At 39.9% G+C, this 25,861-nt stretch overlaps 1 protein-coding gene across 4 annotated transcripts in view; it reads right to left on the bottom strand.

Annotated features, from left to right (window-relative positions):
* Nucleotides 1-4,003: 4,003 nt before the first annotated feature.
* LOC133349174 (SH2 domain-containing protein 6-like) overlaps nt 4,004-25,861 on the bottom strand; it is a 33,540-nt gene continuing 11,682 nt past the window's right edge. For all 4 annotated transcript variants that reach the window (XM_061562445.1, XM_061562442.1, XM_061562443.1 and 1 more), the window contains exons 6-20: nt 24,325-24,395; nt 23,453-23,501; nt 22,390-22,686; nt 21,984-22,006; nt 21,813-21,844; nt 17,894-17,924; nt 16,301-16,334; nt 16,045-16,100; nt 15,287-15,320; nt 12,525-12,588; nt 11,998-12,020; nt 8,945-8,982; nt 8,321-8,398; nt 6,527-6,682; nt 4,004-4,942 (exon numbers count right to left, since the gene is read on the bottom strand). In XM_061562445.1, the coding sequence (XP_061418429.1) occupies nt 4,808-4,942; nt 6,527-6,682; nt 8,321-8,398; nt 8,945-8,982; nt 11,998-12,020; nt 12,525-12,588; nt 15,287-15,320; nt 16,045-16,100; nt 16,301-16,334; nt 17,894-17,924; nt 21,813-21,844; nt 21,984-22,006; nt 22,390-22,686; nt 23,453-23,501; nt 24,325-24,395 (1,121 nt within the window). In that variant the 3' untranslated portion in view covers nt 4,004-4,807. The remainder of the gene's footprint in view (nt 4,943-6,526; nt 6,683-8,320; nt 8,399-8,944; nt 8,983-11,997; nt 12,021-12,524; nt 12,589-15,286; nt 15,321-16,044; nt 16,101-16,300; nt 16,335-17,893; nt 17,925-21,812; nt 21,845-21,983; nt 22,007-22,389; nt 22,687-23,452; nt 23,502-24,324; nt 24,396-25,861) is intronic.

A 25,861-nucleotide genomic window follows, 5' to 3' on the forward strand; every position in this document is an offset into this window, starting at 1 on the left:
TGAGAATTATTTTATTATGTTTTATTTTAATTATTTTATTACTTTCCTTCTACGTGACTTTAGAAGATGAATCCCTGCAGTCACGAAAGCTTTAAATCGAAATATATATTTTTTGTGAATACATTGCACGCACATGTTGCGGAACAGATGTACATTTTGTCCCAATATTAAGACTTATAATCTTGAGCAGTGTCAATGATTGTGAGCACACTGCACGAGTGACCCAGTTCCATTCCTAGTCAAGACGGATGTCAGTAGCATCAAAAGTGGTCCTGAGCCTCTCTTTCACCAACCCGCATTGACCATAGTGGCGAAGTATGGTCAAACATTTCCGATATGATATAGGGAGGCCTTCTTATTCAATTATGTGTTTATTCACGTAACTATCAAGGATTACATCCAGAAAAGAATAAGGAGTTTATCTTGTAGTGCAGGCACGATCCAACCTGGTTTTGCAACACACATTTTAAAATTCATACTTATGATGAAGTAAAACAATTGTAAGTGTAATGCAATGTATAAACAGCTAACGCATGCAAAGTTAATACTTATTGCAGTGGTATCAGGTCTCCAAGTTCTATTTTTTGTCCATATAATTCTACTTTACTTGATCATAATGTTTACAAAATATATACAATTTTCCGGGATGGAAAAACAAATGATACACCGTTCAAAACACATTTATTATTATCACAAACATTACACATTTGTTTTTCTATCGAATAAACGCATTTAGAATCAAGTGAATCTTACAATAATACCATAACCAGTATCTGTGGTCAGTCCACTGCTGAATGAAAGCCCCTTCTCCCCCTACCAAAGCTAGAGTCAGGATTCAACTGTGAAAACGGTGCATAAATCAGGGCTCAACAACTGCCTGTGGGTGGCTACTGAGAAACAACTGCATGTTGATAGGAGAGTTAATTAACACATTTATCTGACTAAATACATGGAAATGTTGTATGAGAATACACTACTTACTAATAGGGTTTTTCCCCTTTTATCTGGCAAACAAAACTGACACCTTTTGCAAGGAATCATGCTTACATTAACCACAATACCTGCAGTCAAATGCAAACAAAAAACAATACTCTGATAATTTATGCATTGTCCTTGAAACTGATTGTTCCACACGAGAGACAGCTTTCTTTAGAGCCTAGTTTCATATGGTGTTCGACCAGATGACGCCAAAAGGCGCAAAAGGCGCCAATATACTACATCTCTGGAATCTTAAAATGCAACTCCAGTGTGTGCCGCAAACCCACAGCTGGCGACGATGCTTCGAGAAGAAATGTTTACCACTCTGGAAAAAATAACGTGTATTTATTTACACCCAAATTTGGCATCTGCCCACGGATGTTCCCAAATAACAAACGCACAAATGGTCACGTGTTGCATATATTCACATCGACATTGCGCACAACACCAGTTGCGACAGGTTAGAAATGTTTTTTTTTTATAGAATCAGATTTTAATGTGTACGAACGCTGCCACTGGATAGCATGGTTAGCGCACTGGTGTAAGGGTCGCAGGTTTGATCTCCATGCATGGTAGGTGGGGTGGGGAGTCAAGTCTCTTAAAATGCCCCACCACCACTGTCCACCCAGCAACATGAATGGGTTCACCAACAATTATCATATTTTGCTACTGGCAAAGGAGGTTCCAATGGTGTAAATGCTTAACCCGAGCTCTCATACTCTGATGGTGCATTGTCTGTGAGTTGTGCGCCTTTTGGCGTCATCTGATCCAACACCATGTGAGACTAGGCTCTAAGAAAAGCTGTCTCAGGTGTGGACCAATAAACTTCAAGGACAGTGCATACATTTTCAGAGTTGTGTTCTTTGTTTGCATTCTGACCACAGGTATTGTGGTCAATGCAAACATGACTCCTTGTAAAAAAGGTGTCAGTTTTGTTGCCAAAGGGTAAAAAACCAATAATCATATTTTGCTACTGGCAAAGGAGGTTCCAATGGGGTTCACCACAGTTAGCCAATGGGCAGGTCGCCTGCAGTGGTGTAAAATGCCGGTTACTCTCACCTCTCTCAAGACGTTTGGCAAGCGTGGAAGAGTAGGCAAAATAAAACACACACAGACACTCTCTTCAGTGCGATGATTGTCTGGACATCTTCTCGAGTGGAGACCCTTTCGCCACCAGCGGCACGAAGGAGCTATTACAAAGGCTGCACATTCATTCACTTTTGACCTCCCGTCGAGGTACATATGACAGGGTGGTCCAGATGCCTTGTGACATCTTAATTAATTGACCCCTGACATTTCTGTTTTAAATAAACCTTACTTTCAAATGATTAAGTTTTAGGACATTCAAATTGGGGTTACCAAACATCTGGACCACACTGTGACGCACCCCATACCGGCACAATTATTACTCAGTTCAACCAACAACGTAAGAAGTAAGTGGAATTTCCAATGCTGATGTTCAGAATCAAACACGTGACCAAATACGGTTCGCAGATAAATATTACATCAGACTTTACCCATCGTGGGGAATGCAATTAAAACCTCCAATAAATGTACGGACCATGACCGTCATGAGAAATCAAATGAAAATGTAACTCTTCAACAAAAAAAATCTATGCATATTCTACTTCCAGATTAGGTCGACTACAAATGGTTCTCGTACTAGCTGGAAAAACTGAGTGGGAGTGTATAAAATGAGAAGAGCTCAAGTTGTAAAGTGAGATGCTGCAGATGTGGCCACTGATGGGGCCTAATGCAGAGTGCGTGCGGCAAAATCTGCTTAAAGCCAAGCAAACATGTTGGACATTAATCATTCACACTTGCAGAAAATGTGTGTGTGTGGTTTTTTTCTCCCTTTAAAGCCAGCCCCTCAAATGTAATCTGTGCACGCCACGGGAAAAAAATGCATTCAACACAAAGGCGAGAACACTCCCCATAGGTTGACCACGTGTCGTCCCTTTGCAAGGAAACTACCCTCGGGCACTATCGCCACCTGCTGTCCAGAACGACGGGCACGAGACGTTACACACGAGAGGGCGTGCGGTCCTGGCGACGGCTCACAAACTAAAATTGTTTTTAAATGCCCACGGTTTAAATGTCTCTCACAACGGTAGTGTTGTAGTAATAGGTTTTTACCCTTTCAACTGGTACAAAAACTGACACCTTTATACAAGGCATCATGTTTGCAATAACCACAACACAAGCAGTCAAAATGCAAACAAAAGAAACAACTCTGATGATAATGATATGCACTGTCCTTGAAGTTGATTGGTCAACACCCGAGACAGCTTTTCTTAGAGCCTAGTCTCCATTGGTGTCAAAAATGTCAGCTCGATTGGATCCCGGGAAGTGGGTCAAAAAACGACCGAAATATTTGCACGGTCGTAAGCGCGCAAGCAAGCAAGCAAGTGAACTTAATATAAAGATTTAAGAATATCGGGCAATGTGTCAAAGCGCGTGCAGTTGAACCCAAAAACCCATCGGAGGACTAAACAGCAAAAGTCGAGGCGGGTGTAAATCCATGTTCTGTGGCCAGGTGCAAATTTCTACAGGTGTACCTCTACAGGAAATTACACCCAAGACAACTAGCTCGCTAACTTTATTATATCGTGTTCATAATAAGCCAGACAACGGCGGCGATAATTACCAATTGGAAACAAGAAAATCGGGTTTCAAAGTGTTGTAGTTTCAACCTGTGTTCCGTTGATTGCGTCTGTAACAGGGTATTTTTTTTCCACAGACACTGAATACGATCACACATCTTTCCACTATTCAATCTCAGAGGTATTTCTATTCATTCTGAATCCTGATATCTTAACATTCTCATGTGCGGGTGTCATTGGTATATGTTTTTCTCATACAGGTCTGTGCATATTACATATTTGAACATGCATTTAAAGGGCTTTTTTTTCATAATTTTTTTTCATAATTTTTACTACAAAATCTCTATATATCCCAATGCAAGATGTTGATACAATTCTGTTTGTGTGTGTAGTATTAAACTATAAATTAGAGTGACCAGATATAAAGGTATCAAATGTTTTATTAGTTTTCAGATTAACATGGGTGCTTATATTTAAACATATAACATATAAGTACCTACTTTCATGCAACTAGAAAAGTGTTTAACAAGTAATAATTTTTTAAACTAACAATGACGATAACATTCATTTAAAAAACCCAAAAATGCGTAAAACTAACCATATGCATTTTGTAAAAAATAACTCAAATCTTCATCCCAATTACATTATCATTATCAACTTTCGTCAGTTCACTGCCAAATAAAGGTCTCCCCAACCATCCGCCAGCTCTCCTGCGATATACCAAATGTATTATTCCACGTATAAAATTGTCCGATATGTTAATTAACTTTCACCTTAAAGTAAAAATCACTCTTAAAAGCATTTTTACGTATGGATGTCAAGTGGCAGCTGTCACTAGGAGTGACATTATTGACAAAAGCAAGCATGCTACAGGTACATATATAAACACTCACTAATTGGCTGAAAACATCTTAATGCATAGAGAACTGCAGACCATTGACGGCTCGCCACTTGGCAGTCTTCCAGCTTGTTTGTGGTTCTTCAGCGATTGTGAGCTGCAATTTGCATCAATGATGCTATACAAAACTAGTAATTAGATTGTTTGTATCATTACTCATGGCTTCTATGTGTAATATACTGTACCTTTAATATAATAACAATAATTGTGCCTCCGTACTATATTTATTAATTGTATTTCAAGACGTTTTTTCTTAACATCGTGTGTTTTGTCGAATGTTACTCATTACAGTTGAACCGGCTCATTGTAAAATTAATAGCTAAGTCACTTAAGACCAATTACCCGATGGAATTTTCACAGGATACTCCAGCTTGCATTGGCTAATCTCTCCCTGTTGGCCAGAGATCAGGTTGAGTGGCCTTTTTTGATAATTTTCAATCATTTCCACAACACTGTCAAATATCTGTAAAAAAGGAAGAAAGCACACATCACCGTATGTCATGGTTTCATAATTATGATGATGATTCAACACCTTTTTTTTAATCAACATCAGTAAAAATCAACTGGAAAAAACTCAAACATATACACACATCTCTGTACAATGTACAGGGTGGTCTAGATATATTCTGACCCACATTTAATTACCTAAAACATAATACGTTTTAAGTGAGGTTCATTTAAAACAGAAATGAATATGCAAAGGGAAAACGATGTTAGGGGTCAATTCATTGAGGGTCACCTTACATCTGGATTACCGTGCACATGTTGATGTCAATGCACTGCTGGCAAGGGCCTTCCCCACACACTGCGGGCCGTGAGGGATGTCTGACCACACTTCACCGCGCTGGTCAGTGCGTGTCGGGGAAGGTAGTGGGGGTACAGGATGACAGTGGACTTGCTACGCTGCCCTGGATTGAGCACAGCGCCTATCACTGCACCTGTTCTTAGCGCATGAGGGCCACCCATCCAACACCTATCCAGGCTCAAACCTTCTCGGATCTGACAAAATTGGGCAAAGGATCTTACAGGCGACCCCCCGCCCCCCGCACCTTCGACCTAATTGGTTCCTGGATAAGTCGGGGGTATGTTAATTATGGCACCATTGCTCTTCACACACACACACGCACGCACAGAGATTCCCCCACGTAGCTGAATTAGATTGTTGGGGAAAGTGCCGTTAACAATTTTCGGAATATGTTCTGCGTAAGCCCAATTTACCTTTCGAAACAGTCAACAACAAGATGTTGGGGGGGGGGGAGTCATGTATAACAGGTTCGTGAATAACATTAATAATAGTTGGAGGTACACAGCTGGAACAAAGAAAAAACTACGGAGTATTTAGAATGTAGGGTGGCATTGCAGGTGAACCGGGATCGCATTTACTAAACAGAGAGGGGAGGAACAGCAGGCAAGAGTGCTTTTGTAATATTAATTGAAAATTCAAACTCGCACACCAACGTCCCTCAAAAAAAACAATTACAATATTACCCATCATGCCATGTGAACCTGAAGCACGGACTGTGACAAAGGAGATGTAAGAACATCTGAATAGCACACAAAGGGGCAAGGAGAGACACATGCTGGAAATAAAGAGTGACAGACAGAGGAATATTCATAATAAAAGTTTTTTTTAGGTTAGATTTAAAGCTTTCGCGACTGCAAGAATTCATACTCTTAGGGTTTTTTGGTAAAGTCACGTAGGTAAAAAAAAAACTTATAAAAAAGATTAGAAAAAATATTTTATTTCTATTATTTTTTTCTATTTTTTATTAGTTATTTTTATTATTTATTTTTTCCCAACGTGACTTTACCGAAAAAACCTAAGAGTAAAAAGTTTTTGGGTTAGATCGTGTAAAAATAAATGTGTCGTTAACCCACCACCACCCGACACAGTCAATTAATAAGGTTTGTCACGTAAACAATATTGTCCCAATTAGTTACTACTTCAGCAAACCGGTGTGTTGGAGAGTAAACCCACAACATCTCCAATTTGAGGAATACGTGGGTCAGAAATCATTCCAGAATTCATCACCCAATGTATTCTTACCTCCTCCCCTTCCTTCTCATTACCCAGAGCGTACTTGGAAACACCCTCCATCCATCGAATTCTCAGGTTGTACACCGTGCCTTTGTAGAGTAGCGAAAGCGTGTACGGTTGATCCTTGCAAGCCTGAGCACTTTTCCGCACCAGGAAAGCGCCGCTCTGCAGGGCATGCGGTACAGGATCATGAAACATTTATACACTTTAAGAATCTAAACGTGTGAATACAAATACGGTACCGCCGATATGTTCCAGCAAGAGTATGCGGGTCTCTGGAGCCTGGCCTGTTGTGTATGTTTACGGCTCTGCACAACATTGTAGGGTGGACCCAGAATTCACTTCTCGTGTGGCCCAATGGCTGTGGGATTCACTTCAACTGAACGTATTCTTGGTTTCATATTCTTGGTATTTTTCGGTAAAGTCACGTGGGTAAAATTTTTAAATTATTAAAAGTAAAATAAAAATCACGACGTTTCGGAGGCAACACAAGCTTCCGTCTTCAGGTGGAACCGTCACAGCACGATAGCTGCTCTTACTTGATACAGCTATCGTGCTGTATATGAATCCTTGCAGTCACGAAAGCTTCAAATCTAGTATTCTTAGTTCTTTCGGTAAAGTCACGTAGAAGGGAAACAATTAAATAATAAAAATATTAAACAATACAATTCTCACGACGTTTCGATTGCAACACGAGCAATCGTCATCAGGTGTGAAACCCACAGCAACAAAATTTGAAAACCACAGCAAGAAAATGTGCTGTGGTTTTCACACCTGATGATGATTGCTTGTGTTGCAATCGAAACGTCGTGAGAATTTTATTGTTTTATATTTTTATTATATTATTGTTTCCCTTCTACGTGACTTTACTGAAAGAACCAAGAATATGAATCCCTGCAGTCACGAAAGCTTTAAATCAAAATTCAACTGGACGCTCGCTGTGCTGACTCCCTCACTTCATTAAAATCCCGCCTTAAGACGCAAATTATTTTTAAGGGAATTTTTTGTACTTATTTTAATAATTCGTTTTTGGGGTTGCATTTTATTGCTGTAAGCTTGCATGTTTTTTGTGAGTTATTTTGTGTTCTGTACAGCACCTTATGACCTCTGGGTCGAAGGTGTCTTACAAGTGTAAATTATTATGCTCCAGATTATAAAATTATTAGAGGGGGGTGATTACGCATTGATTCAGATTAGCTGCATACTAGGCATTTTAAATGAATTGAGTAGCTTATTAAAGAAAAACTGATGTATGGGTGTAGTACAATAGCGGCGACATGATCTTTAGAGCCCATGAATAATGCGTACCGCTAAACTACAACATTAAATTTTTGTTTCTTTTGTACAGTCCAGTTTTCGCCACGAGAATAAATCAATCACTTTGCATATAATTTACAATTAAACATGATTAATCATGTATTGCACGCACAACAACAGATTTCTACTTGCAAATTAATTGGGAAATCCCCGTGGCAACATCTCCCCTTTACTGACAGCTTAATCCCCATTTGCAGGACATTTTTGCATGCAGCTCACTTCACATAGAGCTGTCACTGGGGGTCACCTTGGTTAAACTATCGCAGGGCGTTGGAATGACCGTGATGAGATGTAATGCAAGGTGCTTTGATCTGCTCAGAAACTTAAGCAATATCTATCAATGCAAATCCTCATCTTAAGTAATCTATTAACCGTTACATGCCTATAATTTCATGGTATTGCAAGTAAGTGTAGAAAACTAATAGTATGAAAAAAACAAATGCAACTAATGTCGCAGATTGTACTGAAGATAAAATGAAATCATACCTTTCCCATTTTCTCCAAGGCCTTCGCAGCTTTAGGTCGATCACAGCTGTTTGTGTACCAGGTCTGAGAGTCCATGTCCTAAAGATGTAAAAGATGACAATCATTCTGAGTCCGTGGACTAGAGCAGAAATCGCTACTGCCAAAGATAGCAAAAATTAAATTTCTATTTAAAGCTTTCGTGACTGCAGGGATTCATCTTCTTGGTTCTTTCGGTAAAGTCATGTAGAATGGAAATTATAAAATAATAAAAACAAACAAAATAATTCTCACGACGTTTCGGCCACAACGCAAGCAGCCATCCTCAGGTGAAGACCAGGTCTGTCGGGGAGACAGCGTCTTTTTTATTATTATTTTATTATTTCCATTCTACGTGACTTTAGCAAAAATTAGTCGTACCGGTTTTTTTATACGAACCAATACTCAAGATTTACTTGATAAGTATTATTGTTGACCAACAGCCAAGCGCCCTTAAAAGATTTAGTAAAATAGTATTGTTTTTCCATATTTCAATAGCTAAACAGATGTATAGATTAAATATATACACGTAAAAATGCCAGAGTTAAAATACTTGTGTTTTCGTATTTTGATCCAGAATTTAAGAACTGCCAATTGTCACATACTTACATTTTTGTTTCTTAATTTCATCATATTATTCAAGGAATCTGTAACACAAATATAAAATATTTCTAAGGCAAAACAATACAAAAAAACAGAAACTTATGTCTAGAAACTTAAATATCTCATTTTTCATCATCAAAGTTACATGTAACAACAATACCACAAAAACAATCCATGCACATGTCATTTATAATAATGCTGCTAGATTCAAAGATTAAACAGATTATTTCGTATTTTAAGCAATGTTGTAAAAAAACTCATGAATCTGTCCAATAATAAATTTTGCGTAAACAATTTGAAACCTACTATGCGCTAACATCCTATTAACTATGCGGGTGTTTCAATAAATAAACAGCTTACTGCTTCTAATGCACAATTGTGCAAGGGCACCGTCATTTTGTTTGTTGTAGTACGGAGTTAGACTGATGGCTTTAATCTAAGTTGTCTTGTGGTTGTTGGTGTTGTTTGATTTGCATCCCACTGGGATTTTTGCACACAGCGTTGGTGTACGGTGCTTTTTCTGGAAGAGTTTTGCAGTTTTTTCCTGAATTTTTCTGTTTGCGCATAGTCACTTTAAGATGTTTTCTTGTTCATGTTTTTGTTTGTTGCGGTTGCACCCGATTCAAGTGCGAATGGCTCACAGGGCTATACCAAATAAACTGAAACTAAACCTGAAATAAATAAATAAACTGAAATATTTTACCATGTGCTACATTTCCTATCTCGTGGTTATAATCTGTACACACACATACATAGCGTATAAATAAAATGAAGATTATGACCAAACCATGTGGAATATGCCCAATCCCTTCAGACCTCAGCAGCTTAGCAGGGTTTAGCCTGGATAGTGCTTGGATGGACAGCCGTCTTGCACGAGACCGGTTTAGTAGATGTAGTAGCAGTTGTAGAGGGCAGTAGAGGACAGTGTAGAAAGATCTATTTTAAAATCCTTTATATTAAGTTCGCTTGCTTGCTTGCGTGCTTGCTTGCTTGCTTACGACCGTGTAAATCTTTCGGTCGTTTTTTAACCCACTTCCCATGATCCAATCGAGTTGACATTTTCCACACAGACTCGTCGTGCGTGACAATTAATGTTCGTGAAAATTTTTTTCCAAAATTTTACACTTTATAGGACAAAAATATTATATTTAATTACCAATTGCTTAATGGTGCAATGCAATCATCTGACCCATAGGTGGCAGCCATCTCAAGCCAGAGGACGAGAGGACTCTAGCCGCCACGCATATAAAGTATTTATAGTGAAAAACTTTGTTTTTACGGGTTTACTTGTTTTATCGATGGGACCTTCCTGCCAGTATCAAACTGATCAAAGAATAAGATATAACTGCTCAACCCGATATATGAAAAGTTGACACGTGTATTGCCTGTGTGCTGTTCACTTTTTGGTATTCTCTGGTCTAACAACTGGTGATACAAGCCCATAAAGAAGGCTGTCTCTGGATTAGGCCAATCACTTTCAAATAAGACAATGCATATATTGATTTCAAGCTTTCGTGACTGCAGGAATCCATACTCTTTGGTTCTTTCGGTAAAGTCACGTAGATATAAAATAAAATAAAAATTTCTTTTATTTTAAATAAAATACCTAATTAAAATTTTTATTTTATTCTATACCGACGTGACTTGACCGAAAGAACCAAAGACAATGCATATATTATCAGACCTTTTTTGTGTGCATATTTTTCCACAAGTACGTGTGGTTAACGCAGACTTGATGCCGTGCAGCAGGTATCTATTTGGTGTTTGAACACCTTAACACCTAATTCTAGATTTGAAGCTTTCGTCACTGCAAGGATTCATACTCTTAGGTTTTTCGGTAAAGTCACGTAGGTAAAAAATAAATAATAAAAATATAATTGAAATAATAATAGAAATAAAATAATAAATCACAATTATTTTATTTCTATTATTATTTCAATTATATTTGTACTATTTATTTTTTTACCTACGTGACTTTACCGAAAAACCGAAGAGTATCTTAACACCTGTGTAATTCCCACAAAGGATAAAGCCTACGCTTATCTATGTATTGGTCTGCGCTCTCCCCACCTTCACCAACCGGCACTGACCAGCGTGGTGAAGTATGGTCTACTAACACTCATGTCCTGCACGGCGTGGGAATGCCGTCATCCAGCAGTGGATTGACACGCGGGCTTCACGCGTGCGTGTACAAGGGTCATGTCCTATTTACTCCAGAATAAAACAAATATATCGACCTGTGTTACAGAAGTATATTTAAGTACTGAAGCACCCTGAATCGACAGGATATGAGCCAATATAGTACGGGGTGGTCCAGATGTATTGTGACCCCCAATTAATTGACCCGAACATTTTATTTCCCCTTCATATTTATTTTTGTTTCGAATAAAACTTACTTTTAATTTTAAAAAATACGTTTAAAACATTAAACGGCGGTCACAAGACATCTCGACCAGCCGGTACATTCCAAGAAGTATACAAATAAATGATTCATAAATGTATGTTTATTTTTCTAAAACATCCTTGTATAATTCTATACTATACAGGTACCCAAATAGTCCTATGATATTTGGTTATCACAATTCCTAATCAGCAGCAAATGTTTTCACGTATTTCTCGAGATAATGTGATTACGTTCTTCGACTGTATCTTTATACATTACGAGGAAAAATTGCGAGAATAATAATGATATGAGTAATATTTAAAAATACTTTTTTAAAGACACGCTTTAATGAAATGTACCCTACTCGTAATGGCAGAAATCCACGACTCCAGAAAGTGGCCGCAAAGCTTGCCATAACGCAAGGGGCCGTGGTGATGTACAGCCAACGTCAGTTGAGCGTGGACAATTAGACCCAAGCCGAAACATAACATTAAAAAATAATGTTAAAAAATATATTTTTTTTGATAGAGTATAGTATTGTCATCATTATGACATAAGTGTGCAGTCGATGCCACATTGGGAAGTGGGTTAAAATTGAGTTAGAAGATTTGAGGATGCAACAACAACGACAACAACATACATAGTGAGTTAAATAAAAGTGTGTAGATATAATTACCAGCTAGTGCCAGTCGTCCATTTCTAAAAAAAAAAATAAGGGGAATAAGTTAATAACATTGTCATGTAAATTCCATGACATTATCACGTACCAGGTTTGTTTCAATGTTGAAACCTCTTACAACGTGTACATATCTTCTTGGGTCTTTCGGTAAAGTCACGTAGAATGGAAATAATAAAATAATTAAAATAAAACATAATGAAATAATTCTCACGACGTTTCGGCCACAACGCAAGCAGCCGTCCTCAGGTGAAGAACAGGTCTTTCAACCCGAATTCTGTCTCCCCGATAGACCTGTTCTTCACCTGAGGACGGCTGCTTGCGTTGTGGCCGAAACGTCGCGAGAATTATTTTATTATGTTTAATTTTATTATTTTATTATTTCCATTCTACGTGACTTTACCGAAAGAACCAAGAAGATGAATCCCTGCAGTCACGAAAGCTTTACATCGAAATTTAACGTGTACATAGTGCAACGTGATGTATTTCAATGATTATAGAATAAGCAAATCAATACGGTGACTCACTTTTCTCCAGCTGAGTTAGTAGGAGAAGACGCTTGTGCACTGACATCCGACAGTTTTCTTGGTCCTGCAATGCATAAAGGCCATTTTCAGTTGCAAGTAGGGAAAAAAGTTCATTTTAGCAAAATAGCGGAAAAAACAACTCATTGTACAGCTCCGATAAAAGTAAAATGAACATGAATTTTACGTTTTATTTGCGTCATCATCATCATCATCAGCCATGTTCAATATACTGTTAGACAGAGGTGGGACAAAGTCATTGTTATGCAAGTCCAAGTCGAGTCTCAAGTCATCAAATTCATGACTCGAGTCTGACTCGAGTCCAAGTCACATGACTCGAGTCCACACCTCAGAGGTGGGACAAAGTCATTGTTATGCAAGTCCAAGTCGAGTCTCAAGTCATCAAATTCATGACTCGAGTCTGACTCGAGTCCAAGTCACATGACTCGAGTCCACACCTCTGCTGTTAGATGAAGGTCTCCCCAAGCCGCTGCTACCGCTTTCGTTTCTGTGATGGAATCATCCGCCTAGCACTTGCAAACAAACTCATTTCATCTCTCCCATAATTTCTGTGGACTTACTCTCGGAGGCGTTCCATTCCCTGCTTTTTGATTGAAAATCAATAGGTCACAACCGTTGGAGGCAGTCACAATGTGAAACATTTTTTTTTTTTACAATTTCCCATTTCTGTGTTTTATGATACTTTCGTTTTTCATCCCAGAGTGGTCAAAGTGGGAGAATAAAAAAATATAAAGCATTATTGCTCCGTCTTGGTTGATAACATTCTGATCTGTCGCATGTTCGATGAATGCATTCCCTCATAACTGATGCCACACATCCCGTATTTGTACTTTATTTTTAAAGTTAATGTTTGCGATGTGGGATGGCGCATTTTGAGCTTGGCAACTGTGTTAGGCCTCACCTCTGTGAGAATGGACAGGACAAAGTGTGGTATTTCCATCAAACGTGGGTAATGGCCAGATAGACCAGCGGTCATCGGTGGCTCGTGACCAGTTCAATGTGCGCTACATCTCTGCCTTGGGTTGTCCATTCTCAAGCGGCGTGCACAAGCGAATTGAATTATCTACAATCTTTTTGGTTCTTTCGGTAAAGTCACGTAGAAGGGAAATAATAAAATAATAAAAATAAAACATAATAAAATAATTCTCACGACGTTTCGGCCACAACGCAAGCACCCGTCCTCAGGTGAAGAACAGGTCTCATTCAGACGCTGTCTTTCTGACAGACCTGTTCTTCACCTGAGGACGGCTGCTTGCGTTGTGGCCGAAACGTCGTGAGAATTATTTTATTATGTTTCATTTTTATTATTTTATTATTTCCCTTCTATGTGACTTTACCGAAAGAACCAAGAAGATGAATCCCTGCAGTCACGAAAGCTTTAAATCGAAATTTATCTACAAGCTCTCCGATGTGTATTCCGGTTGTGCCGTGCGTTGTTCAGCGAAATGTCCGGCGTTTCACCACCGTTGGTCCTCGGAGCTTTCTCAGGGACTGATTCGAAGGTAAAAAAATAAAAATTAATAAAAGTAAAATTAAAATAAAATTAAAATCACGACGTTTCGGAGGCAACACAAGCCTCCGTCTTCAGGTGGAACCGTCACAGCAACGCTCGCTGTATCATTTACTTGATGTGCGCTATTTGATACAGCGAGCGTGCTGTGACGGTTCCACCTGAAGACGGAGGCTTGTGTTGCCTCCGAAACGTCGTGATTTTTATTTTCTTTATATTCTACTTTTATTAATTTGAATTTTTTACCTACGTGACTTTACCGAAAAAACCCAAGAATATGAATCCTTGCAGTCACGAAAGCTTCAAATCTAGAATTACAAAGCTGGCCTGTGCTTCCTTGGGATGCATAAAAATCGTTTAGGTTAAACGTCTTTTGGCATTTCCACTGAGCTAAGAATTGCTGAATCGAAGCTTCCAGAACGTGGAACAAGACCTCGCACATTGCGCCGAACAGCTTACAGCCACAAGCGCGACAAGCCACGCGGTGAGATTGATTTATATTTGCAATGCGAAGGCGATCGGTGATAATGCACCACTGCTGGGATCTCATAAGATCCAGTTCTACAGCAACGCTGCATGTCTCCCATCACGTGGAAAATATGCTGATGAAGTCACTGCCATTGCATGCTGCCATACTGGTTACTCAAATAAGCCATCTGCGTGTGTGTCACCCGAGACAAGAAAAAAAATCAAGGCAGACTTTGTAGGCTCACGTACGGCGAATATGAGCAATAAGCATCGCGTGGTAAAATAAATTACCGCAGTTATTTTTTTTACGACTGAAAGCAATATCCCTATAACAACTAGTACTCAAAGGCTTTTGCAATTGACCACTTATTATCACATGCAGTCGTGGTGGTTAGTGCACTGTGCTATGAACCCTGGAAACATTAATTTAATTCTCAGCCACAGCTGTCACCAGTGCTGAGTAATATTTTAGCTGGTTCTGCACACCGTCCTTGACAAACCTGCACTAACCAGCATGGTGAAGTATGGTGAAAACACCCCTACAACCAACATGGCATGGTGAGGACTTCATCCGGCAGAATAATGAACAAGGATGCTGCTGATAATGATAATTAAACGGGGACATATGGATTTTTTTTTATTAGTGATGGGCTGTAAATTATATATTTTAATCATTTGCGGTTTAACAAATACATTTTATATATGTAAAAAAATTGTAACAATAAATTCCCACCCCCCCCCCCCCATGTAATTGTAAAGTACGTACCGTTGGTTGCTTTTAACTTTCCTTTATCACCTCCCTTCCAAGACAAAACAAAATCCACACAGACATTTTTATAAACCATATTCAAATTGGGCGAAGACCCCGGGGCAGGCCCATGACACGTTAGCAGGACGATGTCGCTCGCCTGGCCTGGGAACCAGAGGTCGCAACCGGGTACCCGATACCCTACCCGGGTACGGGTACCCGTTTGCGACCCTGGTGCGGCCGGGTACGGGTACGGGTATGCCGTGAGTCACTGGTGAGTAACTGTCACTCATTTCCCAACGTCTTGTCTCTTCTCACAATTCAAGTTCCTAGAAACAACCCACCCGCACCTGCAACATGGCTTCATCCCAGAGGTCGCAATCAGGTACCTGATACCCGTACCCTACCCGTACCCGGCCGGGTACGGGTAGGGTACGGGTATCCGTTTGCGACCCTGGTGCGGCCGGGTACGGGTAAGGAATCAAAACCCGTTTGCGACCTCTGCTGGGAACGCCTGGAAATTCCCCAGGAAGAGCTAGAGTCTGTGTTTAGTAGTGTATAGTGTATAGTAATTTAGTACTGGAGTCTGTCGCCAGGGGAAAGGGAGGTCTGGACCGCCACTACTCAACACGCTGCCGCCACGACCCTCACCAGGACAAGCGGATTGAGAAACGAAGGAACAAACGATATTTAAATTGTTTACAAGTCACTACAATGACAATAATATAGTGTACGTATAGGCACAAAAATGAGCATGTTTGTTTTGTGAAATGTACCAGAGCGATTAGACCAGGAAGTTGGTTGGGAATGACCAGTTTGTTTGGAGTTGGCCCTATATAAAAACAAAATAAAAAAAATTAAAGATCACAGGATGAATACAAAACGTATTTTGTAATACATTTTTGTAAACTGAAACATTTCAGACATGTGCTATATGCAGATTCAATATGTAATAACTGTACTTTGTTAAAATCTATCCAAATGTGTGTGTGTTTACATTTATTAAAATGTGCACTTGTTTTCTTTTTTTACCCTGCATTTCTTCACAGTCATTGTTTTCTTCTTTCTTCAACGAGAGAGACACGAATATAACATGTTAATAAAATTGGTCAGAAACGCCACGTAACAATGTTAATATGTACCATACACTTTCAACAGAAGACGCATTTTAACGTGTTTTACGTCCATGCAATAACAAGAATCTCATTTTGCAAAGTGCATCTCCAAATTGTGTCATCTAAAATGACGATGTGCCCGATAACCACATCACTCAGAGCTGAACAGGGTTGAGCCCGGAGAAAGCCTTCACAAGTGGCCGCCGTTCAAGCCACAGGTGCTTGAAGCCAACTATGTGGCTACGTTGTAAGCGGGCAGCTGCCCAGCCAAATCCATTGTTGCATTGTGCTTTGCTCCAACACTGACGCTCCCTGACTTCACCAATGCACTGACCAGTACGCTAAAGTATGGTCAAGTGAGCCCCCATTGGTCGCATGACGTGGGGAGGCCTGTCATCCAGCAGCGGGTCGACTTAAGAGGCTGTAATTTGTACCTGTCCAAAATAAAAATTCGTTTTCACATGATACAAAACTAAGTTGTCTTCGGATAAGCGTGTACAAGGCACGAGTAGTGATGCTGGCACACAGCGCTTTGCACCTGTGTGCCATAACACATCGCTAAGCATGGAGAACTGGCATCCTCTGGAGGAGGGATATGTGTTTTGATAAAATATAAAGGCTCAGCCTTGCAATGCCTTGCTCATACTACTGCTAGCAGAAGGGGCCCCCTACTGGAGGTAGCCTCTATAGAGAGTCCCTCTGGAGGGTATTTGGCCTACTCTTCCACGCTGGCTAGAAGTAGGAGGACCCACAGTTTACCCCACCACGCTTGGGCAGTAGTGGGCGGGGGATGTAAGAAACTCGTCCAATTGTTTCAACTGCCAAGCGGGGAAATCGAATCGACGGCGTCAACCCGTGGAACCGTTCTTCCTTCCGATATTAGGAAACCCCCCCCCCCCCCCCCCCCGAAGCGACGCACTTTTACATAATCTCGATTGAAAACGCAACTTGAATTTCGATTTAAAGCTTTCGTGACTGCAGAGATTCATCTTCTTGGTTCTTTCGGTAAAGTCACGTAGAAGGGAAATAATAAAATAATAAAAATAAAACACTTAATAATTCTCACGACGTTTCGGCCACAATGCAAGCAGCCGTCCTCAGGTGACAGACCTGTTCTTCACCTGAGGACGGCTGCTTGCGTTGTGGCCGAAACTTCGTGAGAATTATTTAATGGTGTTGTATTTTTATTATTTCATTATTTCCCTTCTACGTGACTTTAACGTAACTTGCTTTCGAACTGATTTTTGTCTTTAGTTTGTTGTCCTTCCCTAGCACATCCGATTAGCGCGATTGGCTACGTACCGTGCAAAATAAGTACAACACACATCCACACAAATTCAGTGTGCTAACCATTACACCAGGACAGCATTCCCCCTCCTACCTGTTTCATAATTATCCCCAACACATGCTTCAGGATGGCTGGTTTAAACTGACGACACGTGGACATGGAGGGAAGCATGCAGGACCACCCAGTTACTCCATAAATCTCAAACAGCAATTAGGTGCATACCTTGATTGCTGGTGCCTGGTCACTTTTACGTCTGCAAAGACACGTGGGGATGTTATTACATGAGCGTAAAGAACAGTCTGAAATATGTAGACAAAAGTGCAGTTTCTGCTGGAGTCTATCCAGGCAAGGCAGGCGTTATCATTTGTCTATTTCATGATTTGGTTTACACTTGTGCTCTGGGAATCAATTTGCGGTACGAAGGAATGTCCTTTCAAAACTCTCAGAGTACAACGCATCACATTGTGTCAAAGAGTAGTCGTTAGGAGGTGACATTGGAAGTTGACAATGGAAGGTGATATTGGAAGGAGATATTGATAGGTGATATTGGAAGGTGATATTGATAGGTGATATTGGAAGGAGATATTGAAAGGTGATATTGGAAGGTGATATTGGAAGGATTATTGGAAGGTGATATTGGAAGGTGATATTGGAAGGAGATATTGGAAGGAGATATTGGAAGGAGATATTGGAAGGAGATATTGGAAGGAGATATTGGAAGGAGATATTGGAAGGAAATATTGCAGAGCTTTTTCTGAGATCACTTCCAATGACCCCTTATCCGCACATGCGGTGCTCCACTTTCCAACACATCCTGCTATACAGATGTTCATTGCACGGGCAATCAAACCATATTCATGTTTTTTATTCTGAACTTCAATTTTAGCCAAAATTAGCGGAAATTTCGAATTTCATTGTGTTTATTGTATCCGGTCATTGGTCCCTTAGCCGAGACCATAAACTCACGACACTTGAGGACCTGGCTTAATCTCAGGTGACCGAAACCTGTCACTGAACCAAGGATCTCAAGACTTTGACTTCAGGCTACCTCACTATCTCTCGGCCAAGAAGGATTTTAAAGACCCACGTTCTTTTTGTCGAGTTAAAGCTTTCGTGACTGCAGGGATTCATATTCTTGGATCTTTCGGTAAAGTCTCGTAGGAGGGAAATAATGAAATAATACAAATAAAACATAATAAAATTATCCCGACGTTTCGGCCACAACACAAGCAGCCGTCCTCAGGTGAAGAACAGAACTGTCGGAAAGGCCTCTCATTAGGACGCTGTCTTTCCGACAGCTCTGTTCTTCACCTGAGGACGGCTGCTTGTGTTGTGGCCGAAACGTCGTGAGAATTTTATTATGTTTTATTTGTATTATTTAATTATTTCCCTTCTACGTGACTTTACCGAAAGATCCAAGAATATGCACCTATATTTTTCCCGAAATAAATTAATTGCTCCACAAGTGCATGCACCCTTTTTTCCACAAACAACAGCCATTCCATGCAAGTGTCTAAGTCAGGGGTTGTGCGACCTGTCACAGACCAAGAGCCAACAGATACCCATGAGTTCTGCAAAGAGTCAAGAGTATATATATAGACAGCCTTGATTTGAATTTTTCGTGACTGCAGGAATCCATACTCTTTGGTTCTTTCGGTAAAGTCACGTAGGTGGAAAAATAAATAATACATCACGACGTTTCGATCGCAACACGAGCAATCGTCATCAGGTAGAGAAAGATACAACCAGTAGAACTGCTAAACAAGAAAGGGCTGTTGCAACAAGAGGTTATATATATATGTTTGAGGTGGGTGTCACCCAAGGGTAAGTGGGAAATAGAAATTAGTCCCATCGCCGTACACATGCGATCAAAACGTCGTGATTTTTCATGTATTTTTCTACCTACGTGACTTTACCGAAAGAACCAAAGAGTATATATCGACAGTTTTTGGCCCAACACGGCAGACTTTCATTCTTCTTTGCTACTGTGACACTACGTTCTACGTTATGGCCCCTTCGATAGAACGGCATCTGGCGAATTAAAGGGCCGCACGGGGCTTGGGAGATGCCGATTGGCCCACCGCTGGTCTACGTCATTATGTGCATTGCTTGGAAATTCCGTCACAGTTCCTATGATTGCTTTTTCATTGCTTTCATGGCTTTATTTTGGTGATTTCGAAAAGTGTATTGGTTTAGCCATGTTTGTTTGTTGTAGTACAGAGTTAGACTGATGGCCTTAATCTAAGTTGTCTTGTGGTTGTTGTTGTTTGACTTGCATACCACTGGGATTTTTGCACACAGCGTTGGTGTACGGTGTTTTTTCTGCAATATTTTGCTGTCTTTTCTTGGATTTTCTGTTTGCACTTAGTCACATATTCACTTTAAGATGTTTTTTGTTCATGTTTTTGTTTTTGTTGCGGTCGCACCCGATTCAAGAGCCGAATGGCTCACAGGGCTATACCTAATAAATGAACTTGAATTTGAATATCACAGGAGCGCACTAGGCCACGTTTTCGACGTCAGCTTTTGGAAATTCTGTGTCACCTCATCTTGGTCGTAACTCGGGCCCCTCTTTGTAGAGCAGCAACTATCAAACAAACTGCCTTTGGAGGAATCAGTGAGCTATCACACGTTTACACCATTGGAACCTCATTTGCCAGTAAAAAATATGATAATTGTTTTTTACCCTTTTATCTGGCAACAAAACTGACGCCTTTTGGCGTCATCTGGTCCAACACCATGTGAGACTAGGCTCTAAGGAAAGCTGTCTCGGGTGTGGACCAATAAAATTCAAGGACAGTGCATATATTATCAGAGTTATGTTTTTTTTTGCATTATGACTGCAGGTATTGTGGTCAATGCAAACATGACTCCTTGTAAAAAAGTTGTCAGTTTTGTTACCTGACAAAAGGGTAAAAAACTAATATCAGCTCACACGTTCTAAAAAAAAAACCCCACCGATGGCACGAGTTCGTTTCAACTCATATCTGTCACATCGAATGTGGAAGACAGCATCCACCGTAATCAATGGAGCACAGAAGTTGGACAAGCAATGGTCCTATCAGGTGCGCGTTTAAAAAGCGAGTCTTATTTATTCCGATGCACGGATGGAATTGTGCGCATAAAACGTGATTGTCTGTTGCTCATATACGTTCTGTGTAGCTGTTTCAAGCGACTCAAGCAGACACGGGAGGCTTTCAACTTTTTCAAAATCGAAAAATAAATCATCCGCTCTGGCATCGAATTGCAATCCCTGATCGTGACAATTAATCGATTCATTCCACACCTACTATGAAAGCATTCAGATCACCTCCATTGCACAACACAATTGAAACACTCTGATAATATATAGCCCTTTCTTAATCCATTAGCAGATGAAGTCCTCCACTTGTCATGTCAGTGTTGGGAATTGGTCGGCTATACCTCACAGGTTGGTTCAGATATCACATGCTCCTCATGTTCGCCATGGCCGGGAGTTAAACTCTGGTCGCCAGGTTTGCAATGCAGTATGCTAACCACCGTGCCACCGTTGCACAATGTGGTACATAAACTCTTACTGGATCATTCATCCTTGGCCCCGAGAGTCATATACATTACTCAAAAGCACTACAGCATTGGTTGAGAATTTTATGCAAGCAATTATAATCAAGAGGATCATTGAGCCAATTATGTTACCACTTAAATTCATCACGTGGGCTTGTGCTCCGACTACAGTAGGGCAGTATTACAATGACCCAGAACATTTTTGATACGGTACGTACTAATGTGCATTGTTCGTGCATGGATAATTTTATTGCGCTGTACCTATTTAGTGGCAGAATGATGGAATAAATAGCCACAGTACAATATCATGTATCCAATTAGTTGGGGACTAATGTGTGGATGGACATGTGAAATATCGGACGTATGAACATCTCTATAAAATGACAGTTACACCACGCACAAATACTGCATTAGGTGTGGGCAATAAATTTGTCATGACGGATATGTGATGGTCGGATATGTGACATTGTACCGTACATGAAGTGGAATACAGTTTATTGCTGCGCTTGTAAATTGAAAGAAGCTGTGATTTCAGAGTGGCTGACAGTAGTACAAAATATAATTATTTAAAACAGCATTTATTATTTTAGCAACCTACCCAGGATTTTGTCCAATCTTTGGTCTGCCACTCTGAAAGTAAGACAATGACAAAAAAGATTAGCGAATCATCGGCTTTCCTGTTTCTAAATTAAAACTTTAAAATGAATACGTTATAAAAAAATGCGGTTTGATGTGGATGTTTGTGTCACGGCAATAACATCATTCCCACCTCTGGAACAGGCGGGCGATATTCTGCAAAATATAGAGAGTGATCCAAATGAATTCAACAAAACCATCATTGTAATCTGGAATCAGGCACTTCATGACAATCTTTGATCAAATATTTGAAGGTAAAAAAAATATATCATCCTACATCTTATATGAGCATGTTCCGTGTTGAAAATAAATAAAACAGTGTGAAAGAATTCTATTTTATGAAAAAAAACTAATACGGGTGTTTTTCGTTTCAAATCCCTACGACATTCATAACATTTTAACTTAAAAAATATCATTTACGGAAGTTGAACGCTGCAAAACCCTTGTTTAATAACACTTCACACGTAAAATCCAACTCATAATCATTTCACGCACGGGTGTAATTCGAATGTAGAAAACAAGCAAGCTTGCACAAATACCTGAATTGATTTGCTTGGTGCCACCTCCAGGGATTGGTGGCTTTTTTGGCACCTGTGGATTCTTTGGATTTTGATTGCACACTTTTCTTGCCGCAGGGATATCTTGATTGGCCAGCGTCGGCACAAAACCTTGCCTGGGGTTGACTGGATTAGATGCGGGATGGCTTGCAATGGACACTGGAGGTCTGAAATCTGGGTTTTTTAAAGCAGGGGGCCTGGGTGGATCTGGGGTTACAATACCACGGCCCCTTTCATAATTCGCTTGCATTGGCTTTAAACTCCTTATCACCTGAGGAGCTGATAAAAAGAAAACAAGCACAGCATGCTTCTTCAAATGTCATAAGTCACACGCACAATGATAATTATGCGGGTCAATATACCATGTTCCACGTATAATGGGGGTAGGGGGGGTCTTTTGAGAACCCCCACAAAAAAATTACCAAATGTGAAAGCCACACAGCTGTTCTTCAAAATATGAAGAGCAAAGCAAACGAATGTGTAGCTTCACCGTTCGAGTATTGATGTTGCCAGTCTGGTTTTGCTGTTTATCTGCATATCTACATGCCGCGCAGACATGCCAAACGAACTGAGCAGTGGCCAGGTCGCTTTTGAAAAATAAGTTGACACCTCAGTTGGCTTTGCCTGGTACGATGGGGATGATTAAGTTGTATCTGTATGCGTTTGAGTGATGTCATTACCTTTCTTGTATTGTTTGTTGTTGTAACGTTCTTACCCGCCCAAACTGAACATCTATGAACAAATCTGTGTAGCTCGTTGGATTTTTCCAGTATAAATGCATATTCTGATTCTGAAACAATGGTCCAGCACCCTCCAGACAAAGTAAGTTCTTATTTTTTTTAATAGACAACTTTATTACCTTGATATTATTTTCAATTTTTTATATATGCTGTTGATTTATGATCGATCAACAAATTACACTACAAGAGATAAACGTGCCATTTGCGGTAGTTAAAGCGAAGAATGCGTGATGGATGAAAAAATTGTTGGACGAAGAAAATGAGTAAACAAGATGCAATGCTGAACAATACCGAGATATACTTACGCGGATTCGGATTAGGATCGATATAGGAATCCTCAGCTGTTTCATAAATCTAGGAAAATGTTAAATAAAAATAAACACATTCAAGACGTATTATGAGAAACGAAAAGAATAACACGTTGTATCAGAAGTGATGCGTTTTTATTTTTTTTAAATCTTGTAGCAACTTAAAATGTTTGAGTTAGGACTTGCAATTATGTACAGTATGTTGAGTAAAATGTATGCCATTGTGTTCTATGTATTAAATCTTGTTGGGGGAGAATATCATACTTTAAATAGTATTGTTATGCTTATACTCAATCTTTATCGTTCTTAGGTTCTGCTCTGTATGTGTGTCTCCGTTCCTCTTGTTTTTATGTTTTATCTTTCTTTGGAATTTTCACACTTAAATTCTAACTTAGCAATCTTTGAAATACGTAATCGACCAGGCTATGCGTTAATTGTGTGTTGACCGACTCTCTGTGTCGTTTTACATAACATTTCGATACTTTGCTAGGTTATTTAATTTAGTGTGTTCTGTCTCCCTCTAAGCCTGCTTACCTTACTTGCCCTCCCGTCGTACTCATTGACATGTAAAAAAAAAATGTCCCTACCCCCTCCCTCTCTCTGCCTCCGCCCCCTCTGTCTATTTAAGGCCACCCCACAGAGACGATCACCTCTCTCTGTACCTGGGTTGCTCTCTCTATGTATCTTGGTGATATCTGTCTGCTTACATGTCTGTCTATAGTTTTCTGGTTAGATTCTATGTCGCTATTTCATTATACCTGATGATGATTGCTTGTGTTGCAATCGAAACGTCGTATGCTATTATTTAATTTATTCTTTTATCTTTATACGTAACTTTACCGAAAAAACCAAAGAATGCTTATACTCACCTCATGTTGTGGTGGTTGTGGTGGTTGTGGTTGTTGTTGTTGATTGTTTTCCCATGGAGAACGTACACCGTCTGGTTTTTAAAATAAAGTAGCATGTTAAATACCAAGCCAACAATCGATTTATTTTTGTGAAGGTTTATGACAGTGTTCATTTAGTCAGATTTTCTTTCAATCATTTGAGTCGTAATCTTAAGTCTTGTCAATGATAATAATTTAATAATTATCTTTGTCTCGTCGACTAGACCAGTCAAAATTTAAGGTCATTGTCAGTCATTAAATGTTTGTCTAAGTGGGCTTTTCATTTTTGCCATCCACCACCAATGATTATGACATCAGCTAATCAGTGATCTCAATAGTCATCTCAATAGTAAAACATATTTGTATACAGCACATATAGTTCAAGATAATGTTGGGTCTTATTCAGTCTGCTGCTGTTACTAATAACATTGCTGTAATAAAATATCATAGTTTACACCATCATTCTTTTAAAAATAGCAGCTGACTTGGCTCTACTTAGGAAATAATAAACGATCGATTCTGAACTTATAGCTAGCTTTAACTCGTCAAATTCATCTTCTTGGTTCTTTCGGTAAAGTCACGTAGAAGGGAAATAATAAAATAATAAATAAATAAACTTTATTAAATTATTCTCACGACGTTTTGGCCACAACGCAAGCAGCCGTCCTCAGGTGGAGAACAGGTCTGTTGGAAAGACAGCGTCTGAATGTTCTGACAGACCTGTTCTTCACCTGAGAACGGCTGCTTGCGTTGTGGCCGAAACGTCGTGAGAATTATTTATTATGTTTTATTTGTATTATTTCACTGCTACGTGACTTTATCGGAAGAACCAAGAAGATGAATCCCTGCAGTCACGAAAGCTTTAAATCGAAATTCGTCAAATTCAGTCATTGCTTTCCTTTGGTAGCGGTAGTATTCGTCATGCTTGACAGTTGTCGAATAATTATTTGCTTCTTCATATACACGCATATAAAAAGCCTTTTTAAAGCAATGTTCTTCAGAGGGGAAGGGTTGCTGGTAATGTTGGCACAGTTGTTAGTGACGTTGCCCTCTGAACCCAGCTACCCGAGATTGATTCTCAGCCACGTCCAACATCAGTGGTGATATCTGAATCAGAATCTGTACTGATCCTGGAGAAATCCGATGAGCTATGAAGCACTTTTTTCCCCACATATCCAGGAGGGGTTGGATCTGACCCAATACGAGGTCCCCCCCACCACCATTACCCCTTCAGCAAACAACACCCCATGGGACCCTCATCCGGCAGTGAATTGTAAAAGGGATGTGCATCAGAGATCGCAACCGGGTACCCGTACCCTACCCGATACCCGGCTACCCGTACCCGGCAGGGTACGGGTAGGCCGTGAGTCACTGGTGAGTAACTCGAGATTTGAAGCTTTCGTGACTGCAAGGATTCATATTCTTAGGTTTTTTCCGGTAAAGTCACGTAGGTAAAAAATAGAAATCAATAAGCTATCGTGCTATGACAGTTCCACCTGAAGACGGAAGTTTGTGTTAC

This window comes from Lethenteron reissneri, chromosome 29 (genome assembly GCF_015708825.2).
Source record: "Lethenteron reissneri isolate LAM-NWPU_2019-01 chromosome 29, ASM1570882v1, whole genome shotgun sequence".
Classification (NCBI taxonomy): Eukaryota; Metazoa; Chordata; class Hyperoartia; order Petromyzontiformes; family Petromyzontidae; genus Lethenteron; species Lethenteron reissneri.